The sequence below is a fragment of the Asparagus officinalis genome, chromosome 5, assembly GCF_001876935.1.
Source record: "Asparagus officinalis chromosome 5, Aspof.V1, whole genome shotgun sequence".
NCBI lineage: Eukaryota > Viridiplantae > Streptophyta > Magnoliopsida > Asparagales > Asparagaceae > Asparagus > Asparagus officinalis.
The window spans coordinates 104721939-104745678 of NC_033798.1; the positions used below are offsets into that span (position 1 = coordinate 104721939).

Genomic DNA, 23740 nt, shown 5'->3' on the forward strand with positions numbered 1-23740 from the left:
GGGAAGACCTAAATTTGAGCTGTTCAATTAGTACGTGGCTTTCAAATTACGGACACCATAATGCGCAGGTCGAGAATATGGTTTGCAAATCAAATTCTCAAATAAGTAGTCGATGCCAAAGGGAGTGGTGGAACCATATGAAAAATGGAAGAGATTTATTTTGGTTCTCTGTGTTTGACGAGCTTCTATTGTGCAAGAGAAGTTCCCTTCTGTTCCCTAAACTTATGTCCAAGTAATTGTCAATGCAACTTCCTAAACCAACTATGTCTCCAGATTTATGGGCCCAGATGTTTACCATGTCATCTTCCACACCATTATGAATGTTTAGGATTTCGATGTTTGATCAACCTATTCAATTCTTAATGCTCACAACCCATGGGATGAGTGAGCATTGCTTGTACAGCTTGTTTGATTATTGTCATTGTGATTTAGAATGTAAAATTCATAATTAACTTAGAAATCTTAACAAATTTCCTGGATTCTTTTTCTTTAAATAAAAAAGATAATAAATTTAATTGAAGAAATTGATGATCAAGAAAATAAAGTGACTCCCTTTTGTATAAGCTTGGCAGACTAATCTTATCACTTACGAAAGACTTCAAGGATATAAGTACTTCAAAGAAAGTCCATACTGAAATTTGAAACTGAAAGAAACTAAGATAGCTTGAAACTTTTTTGTAAATTTTAGCTAGGGAGGGAAGTGTTAAATCAATTTGATATACATAAGAGAAGCTAAGACGACAACCAGTTAGACTGACATAGAAATATCCAACCATAGCAATCCAACAGTTGCTATCATAGTTACAGTTCATGAATATTCACGTGCATGTCAACAGTTACAATACTTAAAACTATTTTTTAGACTTTCATTTAAGAGAAGAATTAGTAGCTGAGGTGTTTGAGATGAGTAATATAAAAACTTAGCTATTTGTGAGGTTACAAATGTGGACTGGTCTCTACATTACCTAGGCGATCGCCTCCACTGACTGTTCTTGTGTTGGTGAAATTACCAATTCTGTAGGGGGTATTTCTTCTTTGGAAGGAAGAGTTTACATCTGGCGAGTAGGAAAAGCTTGATGTGTCATCTATGTTATCAACGCTTTCTGAGAATGTAATGCTGGAACCTTGCTTGCCATTTACTCTGACTGTGCTGTCCTCATCTACAATTTTGTCTGTATTGAATATATAAAAACTTGCGTCTTTCTTGTTGTAGAATTTGAAAGATGCATTCAGTGTCTGCCAAATAGACTTGTTCTGACCAACTATTTTCAGTTCGTTCCAGTTCTTGTAGAAAAACTGTGTCAAGAATATAAAGAGGATACTGGCTGAAGCTGTCCCAGTGATAAGAAATACTCCTGAGAAGCTATGAAACGTGAGGTTATTAGAGCTGACAGTGTTTCCTTCATTTAGACACACTTGCTCGCCAAACCACTTTTTCTCAATTTCAACCATGATATCTCCCTCTGTGACATTTAGGATCCCTCTTGAGATGTCAGGGAGTAGAGGAGATCCTTTAGGAAATACCTGTGGGATTAAGAGATGTTTACTAATTTGCACATATATTTTGTAAGAAATGAAAGTTGGCAAAGCTAGAGCCTTACCTTGCATGGCATTGAAACTTGTCTAGAGTGTGCCATGAGTTACATGTGCTTATGAACTTCATTCTTAAAGAAAAGCTTATGCATGTTGTGGTTTACTTTATTTCTTATTTGATATAAGTATCCTATGAAAAAAAAAAATATACCAATATACCATCTTCTCACCTAGTGCACCAAGTTAATATGTATGACTAGTAAAGTTGGCACCTAGCAGGCTTCCAGGATTTTATGACAAAGCCACTAGCTTTCCATAATTTTCTTGGCAAAGAATTTAGCATATTCAAAGGGCTGGTGTCAGGTCAACCACCAGTACTCAAAGCTTCCATAAAAGCCTTCTTTCTTGTAGCTAACTGCAGTTTGATAGGAAAAGGCTTAGATGATAATGTTGGTGGTGGTGAGGATGATGATGGTGATAGTGATGATATTGAGAGGGAAACATTTTAAATTTGAGAAACTTTCAATGTTTTAAATGCAGATGCCTAGCCCCCCTAGGCCGTCCGCCTATGTCTTGGGAGCTCCTAGGGGAGCATGGACTGCTTACACGGACTACACTGCTTAGGTCCTGGGCATGAAATTGTAATTTCCTCCTGTAGCCTTCATGTCCTCCAACCTCCTCCAAACTCCTCCACTAACTATAAACACCTCCTCCAAACTCCTCCACTAACTATAAACACCTTCTCCACTTAAACCTCCACCCCCTCCGACTTTTAGAAAACCTCCACCACCACCACTTAAACAAAAGAAAGAAATCTACCTAAGCGCCTAGGCACTAGGCACCTATCCGGCCCCTATCGGTACCTAGCGCTTTCTATGATAGTGGCATTTATATCAATTATTGTGACTAACAGGTAAATATGTAGGAAAACTGCATAGGCCTTGCCTAGGCGCATCAGTTCTAGGCTCCAGACCCAGTCCCTGGGCCGCCTACCGCTTTCTGTAACCTTAGAAAGTTTATATCTCGAGAGCATTCTCCTTTATTGAAAATGAATGAAGGTAATAACATTTAGGGGAGGGGTCAGGGACACGTCACATATATAGGAAGTTTACACAGAATAGAAACTCCCCTGTCATGGGTCAGTTAGTTTTGGTAGCAAAATAATAATAATAAGAAGAAGAAGAAAACAAAGATATCTGCTGTCATAATTTTTTATTACTCTACAGAAACTATGAATAATAAGTATCTTATTGTTATATAGGAAGTGCCCAGAAATAATCATATTTTTATAAATGTCCTAAGTTCTAGCAAGTGAATGACTGAACTATAAGAAATTTATCAGTGTGTTATTGTTTTAAGCTTTGTGAAAAATTAAGCATGCCATCGGTTTGAAGATAAAGGATGTTTTTCTTTGTGAAATATTAATCATGCCTTAGTCATGAAGAAAGATGGAGAATGAAACTTACAAATCCCATTCCTCCTGCCTTGTAAACTGGCCCAACCATTGTGTAGCCGGTACAATGTTTTGCAAGGAACAGCTTGATATATGGGATTCCATGGAAAATTGCAGCAACCCCTCCGTTTTTGCTTCCTTTAGAGAGTGCCTCAGCGTATTCATCAGGATTATTATAAGACCTCATTTTCCTCTCGTCAAATTGGTGTTGCTTAAGCAATCCTTCCTCAAAGGTTCCCTTTTGGTATCCAATATAGTCTCCACTCATTTTGAGTTGGTTCACATCACTTACTATTGGCTGCTGTTGTTCAACTGTCAGCATTGAGCTTAAGTTAGCAGTATAACTTGATGTCAGTATAAGCACTGCAAATAACCATATGATCACTACTAGCCTTGACAAAACATTCTTGATCTTTTCCCCTGCAAGCATGATTGTAGATTGGTTAGAATTTGACAAGAAGTCAGAGTTCGTACCTTTTTATGCCATCAACATACTGTCGCTCTCCTCAAATGAATAAAGTGAAATCTAATCTGTAATTGATATCCCAATTGAATAAGTCATACTTTGTTACTACTTGTTTGCGAGGTTCTATATCACAAACTCTCTTCTGGTATTATGTGGACTTCTTATGCTGCTCTCCTTTGGATCTGCACTTAGTTGATTGTTGGCTATAGCTTAAACCCAAGCAGTTTCCCCCCTGATTTTAGATTGTTTTAAATTGGATTGAGCTAAGGTTTGAATCTGCTGTTTAAGCTTCAAAACATAGAAATTCTAAATATAAATCAAATACTAGAATTTGTTATTAACTAGCATTGTTGTTTGATGTGGATAAGTATTTTCACTGTATGCATATTTTTAAATATGAAATACTTGGGAGATAAAGGAGATTTAATCAACTGCAATCAACAATCAACAATCTGAATCCCAAGTATAAAGGCTTTCTTGCTGCTGCATTTACGGTGGTAGTAACTTATAGCAATAAGGAAAAATAGTGAGCTATGAATACATAATTTATGGACAAGAGCTAATGCCACATAAAGTTTTTTCTACGTAATGTTTTCTTGGGAGATAAACCAGTTGCATGAAAGTGAAGATGATATAATAACAACATTAAGTTTTTTCAGTTTATTGTTTGTCCATATATTGCTACTAAATGTTATTGGCAACTAAAACAAGCAGTAACTAATATGTATAGTAGCTGTTCCTCTTATTAGTTTGTTGTATTGTTTTGGCAAAAGAACTCAAGTGACACTTTATATTCTTGTGAAATTAATTTGTATCTTACTGTAAATTCATTAATAAAGCATATTTCTACTCAACTGTGGGCAAAGACAAGCATTGAGAAGGCGAAATACAGAACAGTTCCAATCTGTTGAGAAAATGGACCCCTGAATTCATTGTTGATTCGATGTTCCATCACCCATACAACAAACCCTGTGAAAAGAAAGAAGGCGAAGCTAGCCAACCAAAGGTCCCAAGTCAATGGCTTCAAAAATATCCAAGAGCACTTGTTTATATTTTCTTTGACCGGGACAAGCATTGCTACTCCTGTCTCAGTGTAGGGTAGTGTGAAATCCACATACATAGATCTGTTCGCGATGATGGCCACATCACCTACCACAGCATCATAATTCTGCGAAACCATAACTTGTTTAGTACAAACTCAATATGTGTCATCAACTAATCCAAGAAAATGGGAAGGAAATATCACTTTATGTCATAAATTATGAGACATGCTTCTCCAAAACCTAGGCAATAAATCTTTAAAACTATCAAAATACCTTAAAACATGATTAAAATTGATGGAATATTCTGCAACTGCTTTAAGAGATTTGAAAGATACTATTCTAATAGCTTATGTGTCAAGGATCGTAAAATGAAAAATTAAAGATGAGAAATGTTGAGGATGTTTAAGACAATTCATTTTCTATTGTCAAAAATATCTAACTGATCTAGAGATGTACGATAAATTGGTATCTATGAATATGATCGTCTTCAAGGTTTGTCGGTACTTTCCTAAGAATTGACTAAGCCAATAAAACATTTCGACTTTTTTATATGCAAGTTAAAACATATAGTAGATAGGGGATAAAACTTTTTCATTCCTTCATTTATTCACCTGTAGATGAACTTGGTACACAAGATCATCATAACTTCCAGCACTCTTCCCTTGTACATCTGCAAATGGAATATAATCATAAGAGATGGCATAAGGCAAAGATTGTACTACAGCCTCAAAGACATCTATGCTGAATCCAGTCACTGTTATTGCATTGGTGATAGGATCCTTTTCCACCTTCACGAATTCCTGGAAATCATCTTTTATAGGAACACCGATCCTTAGCTTCTTCCCACTAACTGGAGTTTGCCAACCCTTTGGCACTATACTGGTCTCCCCCGGCCAGATTATGGGATTCAGATTGTCGATTGCAGTTGAGTAAGTCTCCTTTATACTTGGGTTCAGCTTTCTTGATATCCCGTATTTTGGGGTCCAGAATCCAAGTTGTCTCTCTCCTTTCCCAACGATATTGATTATTTTGAATGTAGAAGATTGTAATTCCCTGCCTAAGAGATGGAATTGGCCACTGAGTCCTCCAAATCTGCAATTCAAGATTGCTTCAAGAAGTTTTGGACCATTTGTCGACGAACTTAATGTGTCCAGGCTCGTGGAGCTACTATTACTCAGTGACTTTTGAAGGTGAGTCTTTTCAACTCCAACCTTCTCTGCTGCAATTGCTAATGCCCAAGCCGTATCATATGCACGGAATTCGAAGATGCTTGGCACAGCAGGTTGATCCAGTGGGTTCTCCTGTTGGAATCTTCTCTTCCACCGGGCAGAAAATTCATTAATTTCCTTTGATTTTGGAACATATAGCTTCATACCCAGAGAACCTTGCATTGATTGGATGACTGATTGATCAAGTGAGTCCACAATATTTGAGAGCCCGCTGGTCATTATCCATGCATACCCTTTGCTCATCATTCCAACCTCTTCTGCCTTTGCGAAGAAACGAGCCCCTATTGGGGGTGTCATGTGCACGATAAATACTCGTGCCTCCATTGTCATCAATTTGTAGAGCTCTTTCATGATCTGATCGTCGGTGAGCAAAAGAGAGATCAGACTGCGGTATGCTATAGACGTGCCCATCCCTTGAAATGTGTCAATAAGGTAAGGCAGAATTCCCCTCCCATATTCGGTGTCTTCATAAATAGGGACCACTTCCTTCCACCCGAAGGCCTCAATGATGGACGAAAGAGGCCCATTCACCTGGGAGGAGTCATTAAGCATTGTGCATATCAGGTAAGGCGTATGTATGTACGAGAGGGAGGGGCTTGTTGCTGAGAAGGAGAGGAGGGGGACCTGAGACTTGTCAGCAAGCTCAGATAGGAAGATGGCCTGTGATGATTTCTGGGGACCTATAATGGCTTTCACTTTTGAGTTCTCCAACAAGTCGATAGCTGCATGTCAAGAATGTACCAAGAAATCAAACTTTACAAAGGAGACTGGGAGCCATGATAACAGTTTATGCTGCCATAATTCATGGATACAATATTGGTTATAAATATTATGACTAGATAATTGATATTTTACGTTAGTTATTTTAACAATATTCCTATAGAATATAGTTAGTAATAGTATGTCTGTAATTAGCAATTTTGCATAATTATGTGGATGTTCTGTACATCCGTTTAGGCTATCATTTATATCAACTGTATGAATTTGTATTCGTCCATTGTCTTTGTAGTCTTTATTGCCTTCGCTTTGCCTTGTCTGCATTCCTACGATATAGCTAGGTATATTTTTAAATATCTCCATTTACCATTCCAAATGAAAGTTCCTAATTTATAGTTGAATTTCGACTTGGACCTTAACATGAACCATAGTTTCTATGCAGCACAAACACTGTCATGAACATGCGTCCTTGTCTGGCATGTAATATACGCAGTTCTTCTTGAACACTTCTTAGGAACATGCAGGTCACTTCTGAATGTTCATGTATCTTTTATATTTTAAATAGTTCTATGGATTGCCATGGTTGATATTTTGCAACAATTCCTTGATGTACATCTCCATATTGCTTAATTGAAAATGTGGCTGTAGAAATTCATATATAAGTTTATAAATGATCTTTATATTTCCTGGATGCTTCACTAACTATCTCCATCTCCTTGGATTGGTATGAACCATATGAATTATGTGTTGACGTGTCTGGGGTTGTAGGATGTAGGCCTGTAGATACTCCTATGGACCTGAACTCAGATATGATACCAGATCAATTGGGTCCATAGAGGATTCAGGAATATATGGGAAATTGGTGGTTAAACCGCATCTTATTCAAGTGTTGACCAAATATTACTTTGTCAAATACATGGAATCAGGCCATCTACATTATGCTTAGAAGTTTCCATTGGCATGGGGATGTATCTGCAAATATCCTTACCTCTTTGCCCTTTTAGCTGTGGATCAAATTTTTTAATTCATTCAATAAGTGGATATTTGTTTAATTGTTAAACTGAGTAGCAAGGAGATCGATGGAGCATGAACACATTTTCTTGGAAGTTGGATACAAAGCAATGAGGAAAATAAATAAATAAATAAACTCTTGCACTATGATTGATCACAAACTGTAATTACCTGAGGCTGCAGCTTGCACGATGTCATTGTTGGTATCCCTGGCATGGAGAACCACCCTCGTAGTATAGTTTCTGTGTAAGTCATAGAAGTCATCAATTGCCATCAAGATACTTATCCAGCCCATCTTCCCTACCAGTGTGTCCAAGTCAAGGAGCACACCTACATGGAAGGGAGCTGTTTGATTGTCACCATGAATACATACTGCTGTGGCTACAAGGACTAGGAAAAGGTTGGACATGAGATGGTGCTCTGATCTCTCCATCTTAAGCTCTCAGAGCTTCTGCATTGTCTGCCAATAAGGAATCTTTTCCTTGCTTGTGAGGATCAAAGCGAAAAGTAGGATACCTCTTATTGCTGCTGCCTTGTTCATTAAACTTGAAGAATACCAATCAGAAGGAACTCCTTCCCTTGACCTTCTATGACTAAGCTTCTGGTTTATTTCAACAGAACTGTTCTAAAAGTATGCTCAACAGGGGCATATGTATAATAGGAATTTGCATTTTCAGAATATGCCAGGATGATGACATAGTATTTTCATTGACTGACTTGTTCAAAGTCAATGGTCATGATGAGGGAGTTTATTCAACCTTGGTGTTGATTTTTTTTGTATCACGAATCACAACTTGGACAATTTTAAATCGCACAATTTTGCAAGATTCTTTTTACCTAATCATCTACATGAATTCATTTCCAAATCCATATAGACTGAAACTAGTAGGTGAGTAGGTTGCTACTTAGTAGGTGAACATTGAACAAGTATGCCTCATGCGTGCAAGTTTATGTATTTTACTAAAATTTCAAAGTGCTTTATCATTTTACAACATGTTAGGAAGTCCTGCAGTCTTCTGAGGTAACTGCAAGAAAGATGTTATATATTCTGTAATTCCTGGTATATCAGCTATAATGAAACCTGTCAGCCCCAATTATTGATAAAGTGGAGAAAACAGAAGGATGCTTAATGTCAGAGCTTTGTACTTAAATAAAAGGTCAAGTTCTCCCTTTACTTTCAAATGTTATAGTGAGATGACCTGTTGACATGGATACCATAGACTGGAGAAATCATGGAGCACATTGATTGACTTTTTTCTTCCAAATCATTTACAGTAGACAAATTTGGATATTCTTGGATGTTTCTATTTTCATAAATCATTGTTTGTTTCAATGGGTTAGCATTTGAAAGTTGAAACTTCCCAGAAGTGTTTTGTTTGGTATACAGAAGATATCATGAAAATTGGTAGTGAGATCTTAAAAATAAATATTGAATTACTTTGTCTCAAGAATTTTTATAATTTTCTCAGGTCTTCAAACTCCTGTACTGTATTGGGTATCTAGTACTGATCCGTCAAAGATCTTGTGAAATTTTGTAATGTATACATTGAATTTTCCCCTTTTATGATCAATTAATGTTTGGACAAATTTTTAAAAACGACTCTTTTTTAATATTAATAAGCAAAATCGACCCCTTACAATTTTATTCAGCAAAATCGACCGCATGGGACTAGTTCCCGTGCATTTCTCCCAAAACCCAAAAACCCAACGAACTCCTCTCTCCCCCTCCTAGTCCCTCTCCCTCTCCTCCCAACGAACTCTCCTTTTATTGTAAGGGGTTGATTTTGGAGTTACAATCTCTTTTAACAAGGAAAAACTCTCTATTTTTCTCTCTCACTCTGTTATATGTAGAGTTATTTCTGGGATAGATTTTTCCTAAAGAGTCTTAGACCTATTTATAGCAACCGAGAAATCACTATTCATAAATTTTTAATAATTTTTCAAAACGGTGCCTAACTTTCGGTGAATAATCTGAGTGGTGGGGCCCATTCATTTTTTCTCCTTCAACAATTTTGGCAAACAATCTCTCACTTGAAGATTTGATTGAGTATCAATCATATCGTCACACCATTCTTTCTATCTTATCATCTTTATGTTGCTCACGTCTCCGACAGACCACAAGAGAATCGACACCAAATAAATTTATCAGTATTTACTGTTTTTGTCAAAAAATATGTTTAAGTTATCTTTGGTGTGAATTTTATGCATATACACTATTCCTTCTTCCACTTCTCATGAACGAAGTGGTACTATACTCGAATGTGTTTTGTCTTTGAATGAAAAGCTGGATTTCTTGCTAAATGCAAAGTGTAGGCGTCAAAAATTACCTATAGGTCTCCACGAACAGCTCGGTGCTAAGAGAAGACGATGAACGTCACTATCCAAGTTACAGAAGCTTGATTGATGTCGACGAACGCTTAAAGTGAATCGACGAACTACGTGAAGTAACGAAGTTTCAGAATAACGAGGATACGAACTGATCGGGAGCCCAGTGTCGCTTACAAAAGACGAAACGCCGCTCGTATCCTAGTTTAATCCACAATGGCCTAAACCATCGGAGTTTATAGATCTCCTCGCCGGCTTTCCAACGCACTTTGAATCACTCAAATCCGAGTTCGGATGAAGAAGTTTCGGCGGAAATAGACAAGTGTGCAAAACAAAGCGTCTCAGCCTAAGTTGAGACACCCCGAGGTGTCTCGGCCCAACCGAGACATCCCAAGGTGTCTCGGCCAAGGGTGTCTCGGCCTCGCTGAGACACCCAAGGGTGTCTCCAGCCTTAAAAATTAGCCGTTATGCGGTTTTAACCGCCCGGACTTCCTGGAGCCTATAAATACAGCCCCAATGCCTTCATTTTTTCAGATCTGGAATTCTCGAGCGTTGGCGAAGCCCTGCCGGACTGAAGACTGAAGGTGCACGAATTTCAGAGAGGAGGAGAGATTGGATCGAGTTCATCGGTATAAAGAAGAGGAGCTCGTCAGATCTGCAGCTCTCGTGTTCGTTCCTTAAGATTACCCTGTTGTGGTGATCTTAAGAAGAGCAATTATCTCGCCGTTGCCGAGATAAGCGCTACGGCTTCTTGATTCCTTCGCGAATCAACGAAGATCTGCCCAATTTTTCAGCAATCAGATCTGATCGACGGTGGTCCACGGATATCAACATCCACGTCACAGGCCAAGATCCCACGCAAGCAGCGGGCGATAAACACCCGTTGCGTTTATTTGAAGAGAGTTGTATTTTTTTATTTTTTTTCATTGTGTAAGAAAGTCTTATAAAAAGACTAATTTTATTTTGAATTTGTAATCGATAAACGTGTAATAGATTCATCAATGAAGAAATCAACTTTTACTGCAAACAAACTGGCGACCACAGTGGGAGCCAACAGCCTCGCTGCCGAGGCTGTCGTGACGCAGCCGACGATCAAGATCCCGGTGTTCAAAGAGGTCGAATACGAATTCGACCAGCAGAAATTCGAGGAATATATTTCCTCCTCCTCCTCCAGATCTTCTTCTTGCAAACGCAGGAAAACCGCTGCCGCGAAGAACGTGACTTCAGATCCAAAAACCAAGGCTGATGATCTGAACCCGAATGCAGTGGAAGATTCCTCTCCGGCTCCAAAGAAACCAGATCCAATGTTCGTGACAACTTCTCGAAAGTCAAGGAGTTGCCCGTTAAAAGTGCACCAGTGCTGACGAAGAGGGCTCGTCAAAGGCGCCGTCAACATCTCACGCGTTAATTTGCCAAGGCTTTGGAGCCTATTGACGGGCTCTGCTATGATGCGGATCTGAAACTCAGAAGGCGTAAAGTGTTCCAGCAACCATCTTTGGGAACCTCCTCCCAACCACCTACTAACGAATGGGTTCGTGTCAAACAAACTCGTTCAACTCTTGAGGAGCGTATCCATAAGCACCGCACACTGTTAGTGCAGACGAGGATCCTTGTACGGAATGCACAGGAGTTACAGAAAGGAAAGGTAGTAAAAAAGCCACCAAGATCTAAACAAGTTTGGATGTCAAAGGCCAAATCAGCGCCTAAGGCAAAAGTATCCGAGGCTGCTCTCCGGCCTTTGTCAACTCCAGATCCCGCTCCTATTGCTCCCGCACCTCCGGTGAAGCCCTATGACAGCGTGAATCTTCCCAAATCTAGAGTCCCATTGAAGGATCGCATCGGTTCTCTACCGAGGATCGAGGAAAAGCGCCCCGTTAAGGAAAACTTAAGACCATTGATGGAGCTTCGAGCAAACATCCGGACTGGGGGTCGTACGCGACCTCCTAACAAATTAATTTCTACAACGGCCCGCTTGGCGGTGCGTGCAGAAAACCAGGAGCCCGTTAAGGTTTCACCCTCACAAAGGTGTGATTCCAAGCGTGTGACTCCTGTAGACGCCAACAATGTGATGTTTACTCAAATGAAAACGCGTCAGACAGAAGAATGCGTTATACCTAAGAATTCATGTAAACAACCGATAGGTTGCTCTGACCGCAACGTCGATGAGTTATACTATCGGGCTGGGGGTACGAATAAATCTCGAAAGAGAAGTACCTGGGAAGCGGACTCTCACTGTCCGTGTACCAAATTTATCAGGATGGTATTATCAGCGTGTAGCTGCCTCAAGACCGCTCCGCAGAGGGTCTCGGTATTTGAGAGGATTTCCAACGGAAAGGCTAAGTCCAATCCAAAGCGTCTCCGTAAGAAATGATCGGTCGTTCAAGGTGACGAACCCCCAGAGGTTACCATCAATATGGTTGATAAGAGAAAATCGATTCGACCTTCTAGCTCTGATCCGCTTGTATCGCATCGTCTATCCCGGTTACGATCAGGACCTATTAGACAAAGGGATTATCAGAGGATGCAGAGAGGGTTATCCTCGGATGATGAAGCATCGGATGCTAACTCGGCAATCGCTTCTGATAATACGGTATCCAGTCCGGGACAATCCCGTGAAGTGTTTATGATTAACACAGAGGAAGTAGCCAAAATGGTTGAGGATGCCTTGGCCAAGCAGAAAGAGGCATTCAAGATCGAAATAAAAATGGCTATGCTACGAATGAGGGAAGAGCATGACCAACAAATTCGGGCTATGTCCAATCAATTCGGTGAATCCAACCATCGCAACAATGCTAATCAAACAGATAGTGATTCAGATACGGATGAACATCTTAAGGCTGATGACCCTCCCATTGACCAGAACGCTGGGGGTGGTCCCACTAAGAACAACAATACTGGGGGTGGTCCCACCAAAGATGACAATGTTGGGGGTGACCTCGTTATTCCTCTCAGGAATCGTCCAAGATCTGATACAGACGAGGACGATAAAATAAAAGATCTCGAGAGCAAAATCAACGCGCTGATGTCCGTTCAGGGGATAAAAAGGACCGGTATTCCGTCTCCCTACCCAAGAAAGTGGAATTCGATCCCATATCCGGTAAAGATCAACTTGATCAACTTCACGCCGTTTGACGAAAATGGTTCCCCTACTCAGCACTTAATATATTTTAAGTCTTATTTGGGAATAATTTCTGGCAACGAGCCCTTGATGATGCGGTCATTCGTTGGCACCCTTCGCGGGTCTACCTTCGATTGGTACCGTCGTCTCAAGCCCGGAAGCATTAACAGCTGGGAGGACCTGGAGAGCATGTTCCTCGCTTATTTCTTCGATCAAGACATTCTTCGATGAGAAACAAAAAGACAGAGAGTCGGTGGATACCTTCATCAAACGCTTCCGCAATCAAGCAATGAACTGCAAGGATCCCGTCACGGAGGAATTCATCTTGCAAACCTGTCATAACAACTTATCCATTAACATCTTGGGCGTTATGGGAGTAGAGCCGCTCAATACCTGGAAGGAGTTGAAGGTGCGCGGAGAGCAGGCCGAACGCTTCCTCAGAAGGAAGAAGGTCGAAAGAAGGCAACTGATGGCTAACCCTCTGAATCCGAGTCTGAACGCTTCCTCAGAAGGAGGAAGGTCGAAAGAAGCCAACCGATGGCTAACCCTCTGAATCCGAGTCTCATTTCCCATGAGGAAGGGAAGGCACCTATAACAGTTATTGACGTTAATCAGACGTCGCAACAGCAACCCCGAAGACAGCAGAAGACTTCGGATCCGAGGCTCCAAAAAGAATACTCATTCAAGGACGAAGACGTTCCAACCATCTTCGAGACCCTTCTTGAAAACAACAATATCAAATTACCACCGATCACGAATCAGGAGGAAGCTGACAATACTGCGGATCCGAAGTACTGCGCGTACCACAGGAGGATCCTTCATCCCACCAAGGCTTGCTTTACTTTAAAGAATAGCATTCAAACTTTGGTTGAAGCCGGCGTCATAACGTTAGGATAAGCCAAATAAGAACGGTAAGACTCCGACAAGTATAAGAGTATAAACTGCTTCTCAATCCTCCGACCGGTATAAGAGGTTAAACTGCTTTCTGAAACTCCAAAAGGTATATGAGTATAAATTGTTTCCTTTGTATCCAACGGGAAGTTCCTGGAGAATATTATACGGGATATTCTTAAGGATAACCCGATATCAACAAAGAGGGATTGGAAATAAGATATTGCTTATTGAACCAGTCTCGCCAAAGAGCTAGGGTCGAATATCTTGAAGTTTTTGGTGAACCCAAATGGGAAGGACCATTCGTAGTAGAGACAGTTTACTCAAGAGGCGCATATCGCCTTGTTACCAGGGATGGCGACCGGCTTATGATGTCGATAAACGACAAATTCCTGAAAAAATACTACCCTTAGTATATTCAGGATAACCAATGTATCGGGAAGTTCCTGGAAGAATATTACATGTGGTATTCTTAGGGATAACCCAATCACTATAAAAGTGATAAATAAGAGATACACATTTAAACTCTGAATGTCAGAATGTTTCCTTTTATTGTTATCGAATTCACTAATTCTCATGAATTCTTTTGATGAGGCGAGATTCGCCCTTTTAACAGATCAATCTTTCCTCGCAAAATCCCCCACTAATCAAATCAATTGACGGTGGGCCCACCAAAATTTCTATCCGTCGAGTCATGGTAATTTTCAAAGCTTGACATGTTAAGTCCTGATTATTTAACATCAAAAATCCTCCATCGAGTGGCTAGTACAAGCCGGAGTTTCTACTACTACCCGTATTCCACTCTCTTTGCTTTCAGGTCAAACCTATAAAAGTTAGGGCCAAAGCCAGATTCCTCTCTCGATTCCTTCCATGAACGAGAGGTCCACTTTTAATTTGAGCAATCAAACCTATAAAAGTTAGGATTGTCTCCAACCTCACTTAGTCAAACCTGCAGATAGTTGGGACTAAGATCGAGTTGTTTTTTATGTCGTTTTGGACTTTGGCCTCCAGACTTGGCGTGGTCTTAGTGGTTTTTTCGTCACCTCTTCCTTCTTCATGTCTTGTGCCTTTTGCAAAAGGGTGCGAGCATGTGTGGCACATGCATGACACCTTTAGATACGCTCCTTCCGGGTTGAACGATTCCTTTTGAAAAGAATCCATTCTTCCGTCGATGGCTTGGAGGATTTATCAGCCACACGCTGTTGAAGTGATTCGGTTGCTTGACGCCTTTTGGACTCCAAGTTTACGTAATATCGAACCCCGTTGACTTGTTCCAATGCCTTGGCGATTTGACGAGCTTGGCGTTAGCGTCGCCTCTGACGAACTCTCTTCGTCAGAGTTGGCGTACTTTGATTGGATAACTTCTTGATTTGAGAGGAGTCACTTGTAGCCTTCATGAGTGAGTACGCCTCCTTCAAAGATAATATCTTTCCGCATTTGCAGGGAGGAGGATTTTGATGAAGACGATGAGAAATATTCCTCGAACTTGGCTTCATTGAACTCGTACTCGACCGCTGAATCAACCGAGATCTTGATCTTCGGTTACGACACGACAGTCTCGACAGTGAGACTGTTAGCTCTCACTGTAGTCGTCAGCGTGTTTGCGTCGAAAATTGGTTTATTCATGAAACTCATTACAACTTCAATCGTTTACAACAAGTTCAAAAGAGTTAGTCTTTTTATAAGACTTTTCTTATACGAATAAATAAAAAAATAAAAATACAACTCTCTAGATACACTTCACTCGCTGCTTACATAGGATCTTTGTCTATGTCGGGGTTTATCCGTGAACCAACGCGGATCAGATCCGATTGATCGGAATAAAAGATCAATGCTCTTGCTTCACAAAGAAAACAATCGCAGAAGTAAATAATCTCAACAAAGTGAGATTACTACTCTTCTTGAGATCAAAACAAAGTATAATCTCAAGGAATGATGGAACGAGCTTCATATCTCTCAAAATCCACTCGTTATTCTGGCGGTCGACCGGAAACGTGCACGCTACAAGGTGGTTTTTCTTGGCGTCAAGTGCGGTCGACCGCGACGTCAAGTGCGGTCGACCGCAGACCTTGTAATAGATTTTGTGTTTTCTGTCGTTCTGTCCTGTCGATCGCGACGATTTCAGCGGTCGACCGCCAATCGAGCTTGGGCCTGATTGTGGTTTCCTATTCTGTTTAGGATTGCTGTTTGATATAAATAGCAACCACGTTTTAGGGTTTCTTAGGGAGGTTGAAAAAGGGTTATTTGGAGCACAGAAAAAAGAGTTTTCTGGAGCTATTGGTTAGGGTTTTGTTTGAGAGCTTGAGAGCTTAGTGTGAGAAATTAGTTTGTGGATTTGTAATCTCTATTTGTACTATTCTTCTCTATTAGTGAAAACTCATCCCCTTCTTGCCCCGTGAACGTAAGCAACTTGTTGAACCACGTAAAATTTATTTGTTTGTGTTTATGTCGTTATTTTGGATTGTTTTGCTTTCTCTCTTAACATTGGTATTTGTTCTCAGCACCCCATCGGTTTAGCCGTCGTGCACAACAAGTGATATCAGAGCATAACATTATGCTCAAGCAATAGGGAAGAATAATGATAACTTGACCTTTCAGTGTGTTCAAACTTCATTTCTGGATGAATTCTTGTAGTCATAAGTTTGTTTGATTATTCAGGGTCATGATTCAACATTCACAAGCCTCGGGATGTGTTGGGAAAACTCGATCTTTCCCGCCTCATGAAGTTAAAATAGGCACTTATAAATTAAGATAGTAATGGGAGCACAAGAGTTTATAGTCGTCCAATATGGAGGTTCTTCCACTACACAAAAAATAGTAGGATTACAAGAATTTATATTTTACAAAACTATCTCACTTCGGTAGCTCACTCGAGCTTGAGGATTAGGACTCTCAAGCTATCTCACTTCTCTCTCAAAGAGGCTCTCTAACTCTCTATATTAGAGGTTTTCTCTTACTCTAGGAAGTGGATTGTTTTCTTGTCTTGGATGGATAGGAATGAAGGCTTTCACCCCTATTTATACTATTCCACCTTTATAATGAGTGGTGGGGATTAATTTGATCAAATGGTGGAGATTAGCTCTCTAGAATTCTCCACACATATCTTTACTTTCTAGAGATTTCTAAGGAATCTCTACACTCCTTCATTCTATTCCATACTCTTTCAGAATGTTCCAGAAGGCTCCACACATCTCTAGAATATTCTAGAGGATTCCACACGTTTCTAGAGAATTCTACACTTATCTAGAGTTCTCCAGAAAGTTCTAGATTTTTCTAGAATCTTCACAATTAAGGAGGGGTCCTAACAAATCTTCCCCTCCTGACTTAATTGGAAGGTAGTAGCAAACCTGCACCTTGACAATAATTTTCAAACTTCTTGAATGGTATTACCTTGGCCATCATGTCTGACCAGTTTCATCTGTGTGAACCTTGTCAAGATGTATGCGCTTTTCTTCGAGAGCTCCTCGGATACAGTGATGCCGTGTATCAATGTGCTTTGTGCGGGAATGAAAAGTTGAATTCTTTGCTAAGTAAATTGCACTTTGGTTGTCACATTTCAAGACATACCTGTTTTGATCTACTCCCAGCTCAAGCAACAAATTCTTCATCCACAGCATCTCCTTGCAAGCTTCAGTAGCTACGATGTACTCTGCCTCAGTAGTGGACAATGCAACGCACTTTTGTAACTTCGATTGCTAGGAAACAGCCCCCCTGTAAAAGTAGTTAGGTATCATGACGTTGATTTCCTAGAATTAATGTCACCGACGAAGTCTGCATCTGTGTATCCCTCTAGCACATGTTTTTCATTTCCAAAGCATAAACAATTCTTGAAAGTACCTCGTAGATACCGAAGGATCCATTTGACTGCAGCCCAGTGTTCCTTCCCCAGATTAGTCAAGAAGCGACTAACAACACAAACTGCATAGGCGATATCGGGTCTTGTATATATCATTGCTTACATGAGACTGTATACTACAGATGAATATGGAATCATCTTTATTTCCTCCATTTCCTTCTCACTTGTGGGACTTTGCTTCGAGCTCATCTTGAAGTGTCCAGCAAGTGGTGTGTTGATCGTCTTTGCTTTGTGCATGTTGAATCTTTCTAGCACCTTCTCAATGTACCTCTCTTGGAATAGCCATAGCAACTTCTTTGATCTATCACGAGTGATCCCCATCCCAAGGATTTGTCTAGGTGATCCCAAATCTTTCATGACAAAGCTCTTGCTTAGATCTTTCTTCAAAACAACTATCTTTATGCGATCTTTTCCAACAATCAACATATCATCAACATAGAGTAGAAGTATGAGAAAGTCGCCACCTGCATATCTCTTTATGAAGACACAATGATCGCTCTCCATCCTTTTGAAATCATGTTCTGTGATGAAAAAGTCGAACTTCTTGTACCATTGCACTTTGGTAGATCTCTTCCTCTAGATCACTATGAAGGAATGTTGTCTTAACATCGAGCTGCTCGATCTCCAAGTCTTGCACTGCTGCTAGGCCAAGAACAACTCGGATGGATGATATCTTTACCACTGGAGAGAATATTTCTTCAAAGTCAATATCTTTATCTTGACCGAATCCTTTTACAACCAACCGAGCTTTGTAGCGGGGTTTTGAGCTACTGTCTTCGGTCTTGATTCGATACGCCCATTTATTCCTCAAGGCTCGTCTCCCTTTTGGTAGCTCCACTAGTTCATAAGTGTTATTCTCGTACAAGGATTGCATCTCCTCTTGCGTGGCTCTTATCCACTCCACTTTATGACTGTCAGCCATGGCCTCCTTATAACTTTGAGGCTCCCCCTCATCGGTGAGCATCGCAAACTCCTCTGCGCTATATCAGAAAGATGGCCTTTGGTCCCTTGAAGATCGTCTCCACTGGGGCGCTAGTGGAGAGCTAGACTGAGGTTCTTCCTGAACTGATTCATCATGAGTGTCCTGGTTGTTTTGCTCTAGGATAGGCTCATGATCTTTAGCATCATTGTTTTCAGGTGTGGCATTATCCTCATGTCGGACCAGTGTAAGGTCTATGCTCTTGCTGCTTCTCAATCTTGGCCTATGCTCTTGCGTGGCTCTTATCCACTCCACTTTATGACTGTCAGCCATGGCCTCCTTATAACTTTGAGGCTCCCCCTCATCGGTGAGCATCGCAAACTCCTCTGCGCTATATCAGAAAGATGGCCTTTGGTCCCTTGAAGATCGTCTCCACTGGGGCGCTAGTGGAGAGCTAGACTGAGGTTCTTCCTGAACTGATTCATCATGAGTCTCCTGGTTGTTTTGCTCTAGGATAGGCTCATGATCTTTAGCATCGTTGTTTTCAGGTGTGGCATTATCCTCATGTCGGACCAGTGTAAGGTCTATGCTCTTGCTGCTTCTCAATCTTGGCCTCTCCGACTTCTGGATATCTTCAATTGTTTGATCTTCAAAGAATACAACGTCTCGGCTTCGGACGACCTTCTTGTTGATTAGATCCCAAAGTCGGTACCCGAACTCATCCTTAGGAGAGCGAAGATAGATGCATTTCTTAGTTTTTGCATCAAGCTTGGCTCACTCGTCTTTGGGGATGTGAACAAATACCCTACATCCGAACACCTTGAGATGGTTGTAAGAAGCCCATTTGCCTGACCAAACCTTCTCTGGGATGTCTCCGTCCGAAGGAACTGATGGTGTGAGGTTGACTATGTCAACAACGGTCATCACAGCTTCTCCCCAGAATGATTTGGGCAACTTGACATGAGAGAGTACACATCGAACTATTTCTTCAATAGTTCGGTTCATTCTCTCAGCTAGTCCATTCAACTGTGGCGTCTTGGGTGGAGTCTTCTTCAGCCTAATCACATATTTCTTGCAATAGGCTTCAAAAGGACCTCTATACTCACCTCCATTATCTGATCGCACACACTTGATCTTTCGTCCTATCTCACGTTCCACTCGGGCATGGAACTCCTTGAATATATCAAGTACTTGATCCTTTGATTTTAACAGGTGTAACCACACCTTTCTTGAATGGTCATCGATGAAGGTGACAAAATGCAATGCCCCACCAATGGATTTCTCGGACATCGAACACACGTCGGTGTGTATGAGGTCTAGAATGTTCCTTCTCCTTGTGGGTGGGGAGGATCTTTGGAAAGCAACTATGTTGTTTTCCAGCCAAACAATCAGCACATGGGTCAAGTGATTTACTTTTTACGTCAGGGAGGAGTTTCTTTTGAGCGAGCATGTGAAGGCTTTTCTCGCTAATGTGCCTGAGTCATTTATGCCATATCTCCATATCACTGGTGGTGGTATTTACCTCCCCTTTACAGAGTTTAGCTTGCATCACGTACAATGATCATTCCTTCTTTCCTTGAGCCATGATTAAACTTCCTTTGGTGAGCTTTCATTTTTCTTCGTCAAAATAATTCACTAGACCAGCATCATCTAGCTTTCCAGTAGAGATAAGATTGAGGCGTATGGCTGGGACGTGCCTCCCATCTTTTAGGACAAGCTTGCATCCAGTGCTTGTTGTCAGGATGATGTCTCATATCCCGACAATTTTGCTCCTATCTTGATTTCCCATTTGCACCGTACCAAAGTTGCCACTTTGGTAGGATGAGAAGAAACTTCCATGGGGAGTGACATGGAAGGAAGCCCCAGAATTGATAATCCAACAACTATCATCATAAGAAATGTTTAGGATATTACCTTCTCCAACTAGATAAAGAAGTTCTTCTTTTGCAGTCACGACAGTAGTGCTCTTCTCTTCTTGCTTCTTCGTTGGGTTGATTTGGTCTGGCTTAACATTACCGGCCCACGACAGTAGTGCTCTTCTCTTCTTGCTTCTTCGTTGGGTTGATTTGGTCTGGCTTAACATTACCGGCCTTTTGATCTCTCTTGAAGGATCGACACTCTACTTTCTTATGGTCTATCCTTCCACATTAGTAGCATGTAATCTTTAAGCGTGATTTGGACCGACTTCGAGATTGGTGCGGATCTCGACTCTTGCTGCGTCCACGACCTTCATTCCTACCCAAGTTCTCAATAACATTTGCCTCAGGATGGACTGACTCGCCTCGTTCCATTCTCCTTGCTTCTTCACCGAGAAAGCTATCACTGACAGTATCCATGATGAGCTTTCCTTTCGGAGCTGCGTTACTAAGTGTAACCACAAGAGTGTCCCAACTTTCTGGCAGGGAACTAAAGAGTAGAAGGGCTTGCAACTCATCATCAATCTTCATGTTAATTTTCGTTAGTTGATTTACGAGCCCCTTGAAATTATTCAAGTACTCAATCATACTTTAACTATCCTTATACTCCAACTTCACCAACCGTCGAACTAAATGGGCTTTAACTTCACCAACCATCGAACTAAATGGGCTTTATTACGAGGCGTTTTCTTTTGAATCATGGACTCAAGCTTTGTCCATAATTCATAAGCATTTGTATAAGTAGAAACATGTTCAAAGATATTTTTATCAATATACTTACGAATCATAGCAACGGCCTTCCGATTTAGCAGCTCCCACTCTGCATCGCTCTTTCCTTCTACCTTGGTTTTGTGGATGATGGGCTCATGTAAATCCTTATTTCTTTTGAATTATGGACTCAAGCTTTGTAATAATTCATAAGCATTTGTATAAGTAGAAACATGTTCAAAGAGAGTTTTATCAATATACTTACGAATCATAGCAACGGCCTTCCGATTTAGCAGCTCCCACTCTGCATCGCTCTTTCCTTCTACCTTGGTTTTGTGGATGATGGGCTCATGTAAATCCTTATAGTATAGATGGTCCTCCATCATCGGTTTCCAGTATGAGTAGTTGTTGGCCGTGAGCTTGAACATGTCTCCATCGTGAGTGACGTTATCCTCCATATTGAACTTCATGAGCTAACGATGACTTCGGACGAACCTGGTTCTGATACCATTGTTGGGAAAACTTGGTCTTTCTCGCCTCGTGAAGTTAAGATAGGTACTTATAAATTAAGATAGTAATGGGAGCATAAGAGTTTATAGTCCTCTAATATGGAGGTTCTTCCACTACACAAAAGAATAGTATGATTACAAGAACTTATATTTTACAAAACTGTCTCACTTCGATGGCTCACTCGAGCTTGAGGATTAGAACTCTCAAGCTATCTCACTTCTCTCTCAAAGAGGCTCTCTAACTCTCTATGTTAGAGCTTTTCTCTCACTCTAGGAAGTGGATTGTTTTCTTGTCTTGGATGGATTGGAATAAAGGCTTCCACTCCTATTTATACTACTCCACCTTCATAATGAGTAGTGGGGATTAATTTGATCCAATGGTGGAGATTAGCTCTCTAGAATTCTCCACACATATCTTTACTTTCTAAAGATTTCTAAGGAATCTCTATACTCCTCCATTCTATTTCATACTCTTCCAGAATGTTCCAGAAGGCTCCACACATCGATCTCTAGAATATTCTAGAGGACTCCATACACTTTTAGAGAATTCTACACTTATCTAGAGTTCTCCAGAAAGTTCTAAAATTTTCTAGAATCTTTCTAATTAAGGAGAGATCCCAACAGGACGCAACAAAGGTAATGATTTGTTACATACGTTTTTTTTTTCAGTGTGCTCTAAATCATTTTTATTCTCTCCATGTCTACATAAATTAGATGACCTGGTTGTGCGACCTGTTAATTAAAATGTCATGATCATTGTTGAACTGTCGCCTGAATTTACAAAATGCAGTACATCTTCTCTCTCTTTCTTTTCTTTTAGGAGTTAACAATGTTGTATAGTAATAATTAATTCCTGCTCATTATTTGCCCTTCAAATAAAACCTATAATATGAGAAAGTTCCTTCACCAGATGCAGTTAAAAGTCGTTAAAGATACAAAGCAAACATGGTAGTATAGTCTGTTGCATTTGCAAGAGTACAAAATTCAAATAGGAATAACTAGAGCTCTGGTTATATTTATGTTTTTCGTCCCGCACAATGATTAGATCCAAAGTCTTATATAAAGCATAATATGTTACTTCATGAAATTTGAAATCTTGGAAATGATTTGCATGGCAGCAAATACCTACCCACAGGTGACGGACGCTAGGAGTTTCAGCACTTTAATTATGATGATACGATTAGTCATTTCAATTTATCGAGTCAAGACTTCGATAATCAAGTCCATAAATGAAATTTTTGGCTTATACAGAACATGTTATCACAAGCAAGTGGTTGTCATGTAACTAGGCTGTGGCTTGGGGATGGGGAGTATTACTAATGAAAATGGAACTTTTCATTCAAGTTGGTTAATTAAGCTGATAAGGAAAATCCAAGCTTCACCAGATTGTTTGAAAATAAATATATTTATATAACATGTTTGTATGTTCTTTTTCTACATGTTACACCAATTAGTTGTTATCTTCTGTTGTTGGGCACTTCATTGCTCTACATCACGAAAGAACAGAAGAGCGTATGTACGATCTCACAGTATTGACAATTTTTCCTTGTCGGATGTGCGTGGTAAATTTTTTAATTAAAGATTTTATATCTGCTTATCTATAGAATAGTACTTTTACTTGTATAATGATAACTTCAGGGAAAAGGTGAACTTGTGGTTATAGTGTGTGTCAAATTTAAGTCCAGACAAACAAAAGAGTAGTTCCCTGCAATCACTATGAATTCTAACAGTAATTTGTAAGAAGGCTTCGTTTTCTAATTGTGGAGTTTATCCTAATTCTTCTGAAAGAATAGGAAAAAAATTCATGGTAGGTGTTTAAGAAACTGAATTTAAAAAGATGTCAATATAGAAAATGCACTGTGGAAAGAAAATAACAAATCCACTAATGTATTTAATCATTGATAAAGATGCATCATACTATTTATCTTATTCCATATTCTCATGTCATATGACAATTGCGCAGAATATTTTTACTTGAGTCGTTATATTTTAACTAATCCCTTCTAAGCTGTTTGGGTTGATGGAAGGTTTGCTGCGAATCTGGAT

At 40.1% G+C, this 23740-nt stretch overlaps 1 protein-coding gene across 2 annotated transcripts; it reads right to left on the bottom strand.

Moving 5' to 3' along the window:
* Positions 709-8106, bottom strand: LOC109840487 (glutamate receptor 2.5-like). 2 transcript variants are annotated; one of them, XM_020409160.1, is made up of 6 exons: positions 7624-8106; positions 6349-6446; positions 5107-6255; positions 4308-4620; positions 3000-3406; positions 709-1524 (listed from the first exon to the last, which is right to left on the bottom strand). In XM_020409160.1, exons 1-6 carry the CDS (start codon positions 7883-7885, stop codon positions 937-939), a joined length of 2817 nt encoding a protein of 938 aa, XP_020264749.1. In that variant the 5' UTR covers positions 7886-8106; the 3' UTR covers positions 709-936. The 2 variants fall into 2 exon arrangements, with proteins under 2 accessions (XP_020264749.1, XP_020264748.1); XM_020409159.1 differs by having other exon boundaries at positions 5107-6446.

Excerpts from the sequence above, each read along its gene's own strand:
- LOC109840487 (XM_020409159.1), bottom strand. The coding sequence starts at position 7,885 with ATGGAGAGATCAGAGCACCATCTCATGTCCAACCTTTTCCTAGTCCTT. Across the intron at positions 3,407-4,307 it reads AATGCTTGTCTTTGCCCACA|GGGAAAAGATCAAGAATGTT; the intron begins GTTGAGTAGAAA and ends TCATGCTTGCAG. Across the intron at positions 1,525-2,999 it reads AGGCAGGAGGAATGGGATTT|GTATTTCCTAAAGGATCTCC; the intron begins GTAAGTTTCATT and ends TTAATCCCACAG.